The following is a 12,354-nucleotide window of genomic DNA, read 5'->3' as shown; positions in this document are numbered from 1 at the left end:
TGACAATCGTTATGTTTTTAATGTGATAGAAGAAATGGCCACTAGGTGGCTCTGTTCCCTGCACAAGCCAAACTGTTAGTTTGGTCTCCTCCCGGGCCTGGCAGGAGACCAAACTCAGGAAGTGCATGTGGGGCATGGCGAGGCATAGCTCTCTCAGGCTTCAGTGATGTCATGCCTGCTGGGGAATGCCCACTTTCTTCTTCTGGGAGCTTGTACAATGGGTGTAAGGGGAAAGGTATGATGCACAGCTTTTTTTAATACTCAGAAAAATAATTTAAGAGCAGGAGGGGTGTATTTAGGGAACATAATCTGAGTTTGTTTAGAAAATATGTTTTGATGACAGTTACTCTTTAAAGTAAAGTAACTTGGCATTTCGCACAGATCAGTCAAAAGTTTTAGATTAGTCTGGGATTCTGTGCCCAGACCCCCTCTGATTGCTCGGGGAACGCATGGCAGTTGCGCTTCACTTCCTGGCTTGACACTAATTCCGAATGGTTGCAGCAGATAGGCTCCATACAGTATATTGGCGCCTATCTCTTGTAACCACTCAGACCGCATGCCAAACCAGGGAGTGAAGTGCACTGCCACACGCTTAACCTGGCTATAACTAATGATCTGAACGATCTTAACATTTGACTGTTGAGACATGTCAAAATTTCATTTAAAAGTCAGTAACACTCTTAATATAATGTTGAAGATTGTTAAAATATTGTCCCAAATATCTCTATCTCCTAATCTGCAACAAAATGATGGCGTTTTTGGCCCTGACCTGTTGACTTGCAGGTGACGTAATTTATCAGATATTCACGTTTCATCCTTATAACGTCATATTGATTTCCTGAGCAGCAGGGTGCCTGAGCAAATATTGACCCACAAACCTTCATTAATAGTCTCTGCTTTAGATTCCAGGGCAGTCCTCTGAATTTTGGACATCCTTAACACAGAAGGGAAGCCTTTTATTACTAGTAAATATTTACATGCAGTAGAAAATTCCTTATCGAATAGTCTAAATCTAACAATTCCAGAGGACAGAGGAGGACAAGGTTCAATACTCAGTAACCCAAGGCATTAAAAAAAGATGGGATGATCCGCACTCACCGTGGCCATTGCTGGGTCAAAGAAGGCACATGGAAGGAACGAGGTTGGAGAGGTAGACGGGGGCTCAGAGGCAAACACCGGAGGTCGGAAGAAGTGCTAATTAGCACAAAACCACCAGTGTTTGCCTCTGAGCCCCCGTCTACCTCTCCAACCTCGTTCCTTCCATGTGCCTTCTTTGACCCAGCAATGGCCACGGTGAGTGTGGGATCATCCCATCTTTTTAATGCCTTGGGTTAGAGAGTATTGAACCTTGTCCTCCTCTGTAGTTGTAGTTTTGCCACAGCTGGAGGCACACTGGTTGGGAAACCCTTGTATAGATAGAGTAGCCAGAGCTGATAAACTTATGACGTATGCTCTGCTTCCCAAGGACATTGCAGTGGTGGTCTACAGTGGGTATAAGTACTGATAGTAGACGTTATCCGTGTTCTTCTGTCCCAATATAAACAGCACTAACAGCAGAAAGTAGGTTAGAAAGCGAGGGGAACTAGAGCTCGCCGCTGGATTAGATGGAGCCGATGCTTCTGACCAGTCACAACATTTGCTGTCAATGTAGATGCGATCTGGTTCCAATGCATGACAACCGTACTGTTATTTTACTTAGATGATAATATAAAGTTTATGAACTTTCACGGAGTTTTTCATTAACCACTGGGATTTTCCAGGTAAACACCACTTCAAGAAACCCAATGGTTTCTCTTCGTATTTAGTCAGGAAATTCTGCCAGCAGATATAAATACCCATAACAAGGAAGACATTAAGGCCGGTCACTGGCTGCTTTGTGACTTATTTACCTGCAACTAGTTTCGGCCAGAAGAAACGCTTAGCCCGTACCTAGATGAAAGGAAAAAATAAAGGTACAGAGGCGCTGGCAGGGCTTATCAATATATAGAATGTTTTTCCTTAAAACTCTGCATTATGTAGTTCCTCCTATAAATATGAGACTGTAAGGACATCCCCTATTAAGGCCCCTTTCACACTACAGGTATCTTGCTGTAAAAACCTCCGTCATTACTCCCGTCAAATAGTCCTGAAAACCACCATCAAAAAATCCCATTCATGTCAATGGGATTTTTTGACCATCCTTTTTTTGCATCAGGTGTGTCAGTTTTTACTGATCTGTTATTTTTGTCGGCAAAAAAGACTGTGCATGCACTCATTTTTGTTCAGGCAAAAATAAAGGTGAAATAACGTGAGTTAAAATTTTACATTGAAGTCTATGGGAAACGGATGTTCACAAAAAACATTCGTTAATATCCATTATTGTCCATTTTGTTATGATCCGTTTTTTTGTACTGGGCATGCTCAGTACAGCATTACAACCTGGAAGTCACATGGAAATAAGATAGGATAGGGGATAAGATGTCTGATCGCTGGGGTGCCGCCGCTGGGGACCCCCGCAAAATAGCATGCGGCACCCACCTGTTTCTGCTCCGGAAGCACTGGAGGTTCTGGGTCCCGACCACGGCAACGGAAGATCATGACGTCATGACTCCGTCCCCGTGTGATATCGTGCCCGCTCCCTCAATGCAAGTCTATAGACTTGCATTCAGGGGGCAGGCGTGACGTCATGATCTTCCGTGGTAGGGACCCAGACCCTCTAGCGCTTCCGGAGCAGAAACAGGTGGGTGCCGCATGCTATATTGCGGGGGTCTCCAGCGGCGGGATCCCCCCGATTGGGGGATAAGATGTCTAGGGGTGGAGTACCCCTTTAAAATTGGTCATCAGTTATCATCCGTTTTATTCAGTTATTTCATCCATTTTTTTTCATGACTCATTATTGCTGAATAACGGATGTCAGAATGCCGGAACATAACTGTAGTGTTTTTTATAATTTTTTTTTTTACATATTTTACATTTCCAGAAGGAGAAACAGAGGTTCAGAACAATGCAGAGTTCTAAGTAAAAGATGCTCTAGAATTAGGAGCAATAATATTTACTAAAGCAGACTGATATTCCCATATCGTGACTAGCGCTGTGGGAAAGTTACACATTTCGTGTCTTCTTGTCTCTGGATCCATTTTCCTTAACTTGTCGATCAGTTTAGGATTTTCGAATCCTATCACAGTAGACTCTGTGCGGGAGTCCTACCCTTTCCTAGATATGGTGGACCATACCAGAAGACCTAACATACTGGTAAGTGTTGTATACTCCCTGTTTTAATGTCATCTATAGTGTGTAATAGTTGGCGCCTATTTTCATTTCCCCATGTTGAACAACCCTTCCTATACATGCATGATTGATCGTGTGTCTCTATCTACCCCCTTATAATGCCATGTTGGTTCCTGTGACTTACTAATAGTGCCAGCTGGAGCGCCAGCCTTGTACATAACACCAGTTCTTCCCGGCTGTGACCTTTACTTCAGCTATAAACCTATCTCTGTTTAATAACTTGTAACCAGAAGTGACTTTGCAGAATAATATGTAATCTCTGTTGTTTTGTCATTGACAGCCGTCTGCAGCAGTAGATATTCCCAAAATAGATGGTATGTTGTGCCGTTCCTTTTTTTTATTTTTTTTATTCATAGCTGCGTACAACTTAAGTTGAAATGAAAATATCATGTCAAAAGTCTAGAGTGAATTGTGTCTTAGAGACCCATTGTGATCGTAACTAAAAGCAGAAGCATGCTAAATTCACCAGCTGTCAATCAAATCCAATTATATGGAGTGAAAGAGTCACTCTTTAATGTTTATGTAGGCTGTGACTTATCACCTCCCGACCTTCCTGACCTTCAGGGGTGCACTGTGAAGAATGTCTAACAGTCTTCTATAGGCACTAGATTGCAGTCTAATCTAATGTCTGTAGGAAACCCTAAAGGGCTCACTCTCAAGGGATGTCAAGAATGGGGTCCCAAGTCTTTTGGCAGAATGGAGTGGCATACGCACTGCCGCTGCCTATTATTGTCTGTGACCACAGTTGGAGATAGCTGAGTACTGCCGCACATAGTCAATAAATGGGACAGCAGTGCACATGCTTAACTGCTTCTCTTTTCATATGGGAACTCAGGACCTCCTCCCTGTTTATCTAATTAGTGGGGGTCCTAGTTGTTTGACCCCCACCAGACACCTAGCGCCCATCCCATGGTTAGGTGAGAAGTTTTCATTATGGCAAACCCCTTTAGGGAGCTGACTGTCTGAAATCTACAGGTTTATCTCATTTGACTTAATGGGGTACTCTGCTGCCCCAGTGTTTGGAACATTTTGTTCCGAACACTTGGAGCGGGCGGCGGGGGTCATGACGTCATGGCCACGCCCCTCATGATGTCATGCTACGCCCCCTCAATGCAAGTCTATGGGAGAGGGCGCCCCCCTCCAATAGACTTACATTGAGGAGGTGGGGCTGTGAAGTCATGACCACCGCCGCCGGCACCCAGTGTCCTAAACAAACTCCAGGGGCTGAACAGAGATCCTGAGGGCACCAGCTGCAGGACCCCTGCGATCAGACATCTTATCCTCTTTCCTTTGGATAGATTAGGGGGCCCAAAATTTGGAGACCACTGCTGCATTACAATGCCAAACCTAGAAGGACAAGAACACTGGTATTTTGTGATATTGTTTCAATGCATGTTAAAGAGGGTATTCCAGCAACAGACATTACCCTTACTGATCCGAAAACAGATACACAATTTGGATCACCATAATTGTACCACACATTGAAGGAAATCTACAAAGAATACAATTTGACCTGCAAAAGAATAACCATTCTCATTTATGTTGACTAAAATATTTATATAAAAGGTATGGCCCTTGTAATAAAGATCCTTTTTCTTTCAGCTGTAATTCTTTTTGGAGAACCTACTCGATGGGAAACCAATCTTCAGATCATCATTGATGTTTTATTGACTGGTGGTCACCCTGCGAAACTCCATCAAAATGACAACTATCCCCACATCCCTCTGCTGGCCTGTAACATGGATCTGATGTGGATGGCTGAGGCTCGCTCACCCAGGTAAAGGTTTCAACGCTATTGGTTCTTGTTTCAATAGTACGCTTGGTGGCATTTATCAGATGTGCTAAATCCCTTCTGAGGCTGGGTTCACACCACGTTTTTGCCTGCGGTCGGGAAACCGCATACGGCCGAAAACGAAGCCGACCGGAGGCTGCGGTTCACTCCGGTTGGCTCATAGACTTGCATTAAATACGGTTCCCGAATACGGCTGAGTGCGGGCGCTGCAATTAAGCCCCGCCCCCCTCCTCCAAACCGTATACGGGAACCGTATTTAAGAAAACGTGGTGTGAACCCAGCCTGACAGATTCTACAAGACACTGTGTGAAAAAAGCTTTACATTGACAGACATTGTAATAGACATTGCCTCAGATGGAGCCTAAGAGATATGTGAAGATGGCAGACGTGGAAGCCTTCATTAGGCCCCAATGCCATGACGACACATCAGCACTGCACAATCCTATTGTAGAGGATGATGGGGTGATAGTCTCCACCTCTTATATGCCACAGTAGCTACTAAACGCAGCATCTAAGGGGTTAAGCTGCAAAAGTCAGAGATCTCTGCCATCACATCAAGGTTTTCTGGGAGATTAGCCCTGTAGAACCAGTCAACTAGCTGCAAAATAGCAGCCAGACCGGGATACAGAAGTAACCTTTACACAGGGCTTCTACTGTGTTTATTTTTCAGTAACAAAACCAGTTCAGCAGCAAAAATAAAAATTATCTGCACAACTACCTAATAAGCACTGCTGTGGCAAATGCAAAGTACAGAAAAAAGAAGGTTGCAGCAGCACTCTTGGTTTTATAAAATAAAAAATAAATATATATGAGGCTCTTAGTGCACTTTTTGATCAAAATGTGTCTACCTCCACCATGCAGAGGTGGCCTCACTTCGGCTGGACCCTAACATGCTCATTGGGGACACGTTTTGATCAAAAAGGGTGCTAAGAGCCTCCATTTTTTTTTTTTTTTTTTTTTACCAAGAGTGCTTCTGCAACCTCTTTTTTTATTGTACACAGTCAGCATTTAACTTCCGGCACAAACAGATACAAAATAAATCCTGTTTCTCCAGTGCTAACTACACAAAATCTTCCCTCTTTGTACAGGTGGCTTTCTACCAGCCGCCCAACAACAGCCACCAAAAATGTGTTACTCATACAGGTAAATGTCCCCTTTTTAAGGCTGTCCACCTCATGACTCCAACTTTCATTAGAGGTTCCTCTGACTGCAGACTTGGTTACACCTCTTGTAAGTCCAGTAGTAATTGGCATCAGCACCTGTACTGACTTGGGGCCAACCTGAAAATCTGGACTGGCCCCGGAAGGGAATGGAAATCCCCCCCCCCTACCAAACCTGCCTTTAATCCAATAAGAATCCAGGACCTATAACAGGACTTAGTTAAAATCCCTGGCAAGACTTAGCTTGCTAGGGAATTTATGTCTTTGATAGCCCATATCTCATCCAGCTTTCGCTGAATGAAGTATGCACTTCCTGAACCTGGTATCCACCTACGACTGGGACCATGGGGAAATATAGCCATCCCCAACCACCATTCCTGTCTTATTGTCCACTGCACCATCACCATTTGTTTTACATGTATCTTAGTTTGCCCAAAGTAATTTCCAACAGCTCTGTAGTTGGTAAATATTAGGAAGGGATTAATAACCCTTGTCCTTATTTGAACTAGACATGATCATGATCATTTTTTGTTTTTTGCCACTGAATGGAAACCATTTCCATTCACTGACCGCACCTTTGGGTGTTTAGATAATTTTTAAGACAGCCATGCAATTCTGGATCTCAATTGCCTTTTCTCCCATTTTGATGATATTGTTGTTGTTGTTATTATTATTCATAATAAAAATATAAAATTATAATAATTTTACTATGAATAATATTTTAGCATTAATAATAATAATAAAAGTATTTTATCATTTCATATTTGTATTATGAATAATATTTTAACATTATTCATAATAAAATTGTTTCTTAATAAAAATATTTAATAATTATAAAATGTAATTATTTAATTTAATTAAATCTTTGCATTGTATGAGCAGCATGAATAGCAGCATGAATAGCACATTCAGGGTATGTTTTTCTACCCATTGAAGTCAATGGGTTCCAAAAGCAGCTGCAGAAAATTCGCAGCAAAATACGGCACATGTGACCCTACCCTAAAAAGTAAAATTGTAAGGTGCTGCAGAATTTGTTGGCACTATATGAAAAAAGAAATGTCATTTATTTTATTAATAATTATAATAATAAAACAACAATCATTATTCTTAATACAATTTTGATAACAATAATATAATAAATTATACTTAAAAAAAAAATAATCACTTAACATGAATTAAAATCAGTGAGTCTAATTTCTGTAAACAATGAAGACATTATTAAAAAAAAATTCCATCTGCAGCTCAGTTGCTCCCTCTAGTGTTAATTTGAAAAAAGATTCTATGCAACACCTCAGGCAGACAACATTCTGTTCATCTGCTTCTACTGACTCTTCTTCACTGCTTCACACTTATTGCAGATTCGGCCATGGGATCTTCATGGTTTGCTTAGAAAACATCTATAAGAAGATAACAGGAAAGGAGCTGAAATATGAGGCTTTGATGGGAAAACCCAGCGAGGTGACCTATCACTTTGCAGAATACCTCATCCGGACCAAAGCAGCTGAAATGCAGTGGAACAAGCCTGTCCAGACTCTTTATGCTATAGGGTAACAGCTTATTCAGTTTTTGCATTTTCGTTTTTTCCTCATCACCTTCTAAAAATAACACTTTCAATTTTGCACCTAAAAATCCATATGATGGATTATTTTTTGCGCCACCAATTCTACTTTGTAATGACATCAGTCATTTTACCCAAAAATCTACGGCGAAACAGAAAAAAAAAAATCATTGTGCGACATTTTGTAACTTTTGGGGGCTTTCGTTTCTACACAGTACATTTTACGGTAAAAATGACACCTTATCTTTATTCTGTAAGTCCATACGGTTAAAATGATACCCTACTTATAGGTTTGATTTTTTTTTTTTTATTACTTCTGAAAAAAATCATAACTACATGCAGGAAAATTTATTCGTTTAAAATTGTCATCTTCTGACCCCTATAACTTTTTTTTTATTTTTCTACGTATGGGGCGGTATGAGGGCTCACTTTTTGTGCCATAATCTGAAGTTTTTAGCGGTACAATTTTTTTGTTTTAATCCGACTTTTTGATCGCTTTTTATTCATTATTTTTTTTTATGGTATAAAAAGTGACCAAAAAGACGCTATTTTGGGCTTTGGAATTTTTTTGTGCGTACGCCATTGACCGTGGGGTTTAATTAACAATATATTTTTATATTCGGACATTTTATGTTCGGACATTTATGCACACGACGATACCACATATATTTTTATTCTGTTTTTATATATATATATATATATATATATATATATATATATATATATATATATATATATATATATATATATATAGGAAAAGGGGGGTGATTCAAACTTTTATTAGGGAAAGGGTTAAATGATCTTTAACTTTTTTTTTTATTACTTTTTTTTCAGTGTTATAGCTCCTGTAGGGGGCTATAACACTGCATACACTGATATTTTACATCGATCCCTGCAAAGCCATAGCTTTGCATTGATCAGTGTTATCGGCAGGTGATTGCTCAAGCCTGGATTTCAGGCTTGGAGCAGTCAATGGACAATCGTACATGCAGGAGGCAGGTAAGCCACCCTCCTGCTGCGTCCTAGCTGATCGGGACATCGCGACTTTATAGCGATGGTCCCGATCAGCCTGACTGAGCAGGTGGGATGCTTTTACTTTCACTTTTTTAGTCTAAAGGGTTAATGCAGGACATCAGCCCGATCGGTGATGTCCGGCATTAGCGTAGGTCCTGGTTCCTTATAGCAACTGGGACCCACCGTGTATGATGCGCGCTCACCTTGTCTTTTGTGTGGCTGAAGAAGTGGCATAGCAGGGGGGCTTCTGTGCAGCTGGAGAGCTGTCATGGCGCGTGCATCGTTTTTGACAGGCTGGAGAACTGTGATAGCGGGGGGCTTCTATGTGGCTGTAGAACTGTCAGGTGGTCTTCGGTGTAGCTGTAGAATGGTCATGGGGGGCGACGTCTGTCTGTGGCTGGCGCACTGTTGTGTGGGTATTCTGCATGCACTGTAAAATTCTAACATGGCTAAATAACTTTATTATAAGGACTAACATAATTTCCCTGTTTCTATTTTGCAGGGACAACCTTATGACCGATATCTATGGTGCTAACCTCTACAACCGCCACCTCCAGGAGCGGCACTCTAGAAAAGGCTCCGCTGCATTGGTGCAGGCCGGCTCTGGAGCCCGCGTAACCACCGTGTCTCAGGAGGAGGAAGCAGTGTGGGAAAGTGAGCTCTCCTATCCCAGCGCCACTCAGTGCAAGTCCGTTCTGGTCTGCACAGGGATCTACAATCCTCACGCCGAAGTGCCTGCCGACCCTTCACAGTCCGTTACTGAAACAGTATATCACGGTCATCGCGATTTCAGGATCGATCCCGCCTTGGTAGAACCTGGGCACATCGTTCCTGACGTCAATGCTGCTGTCGACCTGATCTTCCAATTAGAAACCTTTGTGCCAACCAGTGATAAGAGGACTTTATAGTGGTTTCAATATAGTTAGAAATATATATACATATTATTGTATCAGGATATAACCCATTTAACCTCAAGCCGCTTTGTTGTTTATTTTGTGCTGCACTTTACTGCCACCCCCCATGTTTTTTGTTTTTTTTTACCACCCCCATCCCTCATCTCTTTGCTTTTTAAATCTTTTTACCCCTAATCCTTTTAAAAAATAAATATATATGTATAGACACTTAAAAAAAAAAACCTATTTATATTATAATAGGAAGATAGAACAATACACATAAGTTACCAGAACACTGGTACAAAAAAAAGCTGACCCTCTCCCTCATTTGTGTCGTGTGTATGAATTATGTTTTTAGTAGTTATATTGTCAATATTCCTTGTATACTTAGGGCTGGTTAAAGGGAATCCGCTATACAGGTTCCTGGTCTCTACATTAGGGCAGTGATTCCCAACCAGAGTGCCTCCAGCTGTTGCAAAACTGCCACTCCCAGCATGCCTGGACAGCCAAAGGCTGTCTGGGCATGCCGGGAGTTGCAGTTTTGCAACAGCTGGAGGCCCCTCTGTTGGGAAACACTGCACCAAACACCATCTGTAACCCAGGAGGCGATGGGGGACATGATCTTCTTAATTTTGCCTGTTGTAGTTGTAAACTTCACCCTTTGTTTCTGCAATGTACATGCTCTTTTGCATCATGTGGTGCTCCAGCTATTGCAAAACTACAATTTTCAGCATATCTTGATGGCTTTCGGCTAACAGGTCATGCTGGTAGTTGTAAATTTGCAACAAATAGAGAATCTCAAGACTGATGGATCTCTTTGTTTTGTGTATGCAGCTCCTATACAGACCTATGTGTATCCTTAGTCATCGACTACACTAATTTAGTGTAGTCTGGTCCTGCAGTCTTGTGTGAGGCAAGGGCTATATGGCGACTTTGATCGTGAAACGTCAAGTCTTGGACAAGTTGTGCAACCAGAATTTGTCTACAACTTTGTGTTGAACGACTTTGTGATTTAGCTGTAAAAAATAAATGCAGAGAAGTCGGATATGACAAACGTTGCGGTCATTGCTAGTTGGATTTTGAGGTTGCAAGAAACTTTACAACTAGTTAAAATGTTTTTACAGTTGCATTGGGCTAGGGGTTGCAATGTGACCAGATGCACAATCTTTAGTTGCAGCATTGTGATTCATAGTTCCAATCTTCTTGACAGACAACTAATGTTGCCGTGTAGCCCTAGCCTAACACAGAAGATAGGAAGATGAAAGAACACAGAAGAGTAAAAGATTACTACACTAAGTTTGTAGTCTTTAAAGTGTACCTGTTGTGAGCAAAAACTTTTTATATAAGGTAGATAATATTATTATTTGTATATTTGTAATATACATTGGTTAAAAAATTTGTATATTTTTTGGTGAAAAAATGCTGTCCCTGCAGCTATTGCCTGTGTGTCTCTATGTGGAGTCTAAATACAGGAAGTGAAGGTGGACAAGCAGCGTTCTGTGCAGGCTCCTGGCCTGTCAATCATCCTGATGTGTGAGCTGGGAGTGTGTCACAAAGCCTCAGTGCCTCAGTGCACAGAGCCCTGCTTGTCCTCAGTGCACAGAGCCCTGCTTGTCCTCAGTGCACAGAGCCCTGCTTGTCCTCAGTGCACAGAGCCCTGCTTGTCCTCAGTGCACAGAGCCCTGCTTGTCCTCAGTGCACAGAGCCCTGCTTGTCCTCAGTGCACAGAGCCCTGCTTGTCCTCAGTGCACAGAGCCCTGCTTGTCCTCAGTGCACAGAGCCCTGCTTGTCCTCAGTGTATTGAGCCCTTCCTGTCCTCAGTGTACAGAGCCCTGCTTGTCCACCCCCACTTCCTGTATTTGGACTCCTCACAGAGACAAACAGATAATAGCTGTAGGGACAAAAATATACACATTTTCATAATAATCGTATTATTTACATCCTATAAAAAAATTTTTGTTAAGGACAGGTACACTTTAACAGTGGAGACACATGGGTTTGCATATGAGCTGTATACACCACCTGTGGGATATTTATAATGGAGACTATTTGCAAGTTGTTTCATTGGCAATAATACAAAAAAAACAATTGAAATGCTGTAGCGAGTGTCACATGGACTCAGCTTTTCTATTACTTGTGTAAATATCCTAAGTATATAATCTCTGCATAGAAAATAAGACAAGTGGATATACCGCCCATGTAACACAGCCCTAAGGTTATTTTATGCACAAACACACCGTTTGCCTACATAAACTACAGTCCGTAGCACCAGCCAATAAGAAATGGAGGTGCTGGATATCTTCTTACTGTATAGAAACAGCTGCTTGTGATTGTAAGATATAGAGACAGATGGTCTCCGCAGCTAATGTTTCGGTGCAATACATAAATGTTTTTATAGAACATTTCCACTATTTTTAAATGGGGCATTTTAAGTGAAACTGAATTTTTTTTTTGTCTTTTTCTACTGTATTATCGATAGTGTGATGGGCAGTATGTGCCCAGGTTGTGACTTGAATAGTTTTTTGGTGCCTCCTTTTATTTGTGCGCATGTTTGCCATGTTGATGTCTACATCCTAGATCTTGCATATTTTTTTTTTTTATTTTATTTATGAGTCTGTTACAGAATATTCTCTCCATACGGTTGTAATAAAAATGTCTTACAACACAACT

General features: G+C 41.4%; 1 protein-coding gene across 4 annotated transcripts in view; it reads left to right on the top strand.

Annotated features, from left to right (window-relative positions):
• LOC130275795 (haloacid dehalogenase-like hydrolase domain-containing 5) overlaps positions 1-9,896 on the top strand; it is a 51,765-nt gene extending 41,869 nt beyond the window's left edge. For all 4 annotated transcript variants that reach the window (XM_056524220.1, XM_056524218.1, XM_056524219.1 and 1 more), the window contains exons 4-8: positions 3,138-3,231; positions 3,548-3,581; positions 4,870-5,044; positions 7,578-7,766; positions 9,294-9,896. In XM_056524220.1, the coding sequence (XP_056380195.1) occupies positions 3,138-3,231; positions 3,548-3,581; positions 4,870-5,044; positions 7,578-7,766; positions 9,294-9,699 (898 nt within the window). In that variant the 3' untranslated portion in view covers positions 9,700-9,896. The remainder of the gene's footprint in view (positions 1-3,137; positions 3,232-3,547; positions 3,582-4,869; positions 5,045-7,577; positions 7,767-9,293) is intronic.
• The last annotated feature ends 2,458 nt before the right edge of the window (positions 9,897-12,354 follow it).

Source organism: Hyla sarda, chromosome 6, assembly GCF_029499605.1.
Source record: "Hyla sarda isolate aHylSar1 chromosome 6, aHylSar1.hap1, whole genome shotgun sequence".
Classification (NCBI taxonomy): Eukaryota; Metazoa; Chordata; class Amphibia; order Anura; family Hylidae; genus Hyla; species Hyla sarda.
The sequence above is the reverse complement of the archived record's forward strand: the minus strand, read 5'-3'. Positions and strand labels throughout refer to the sequence as shown.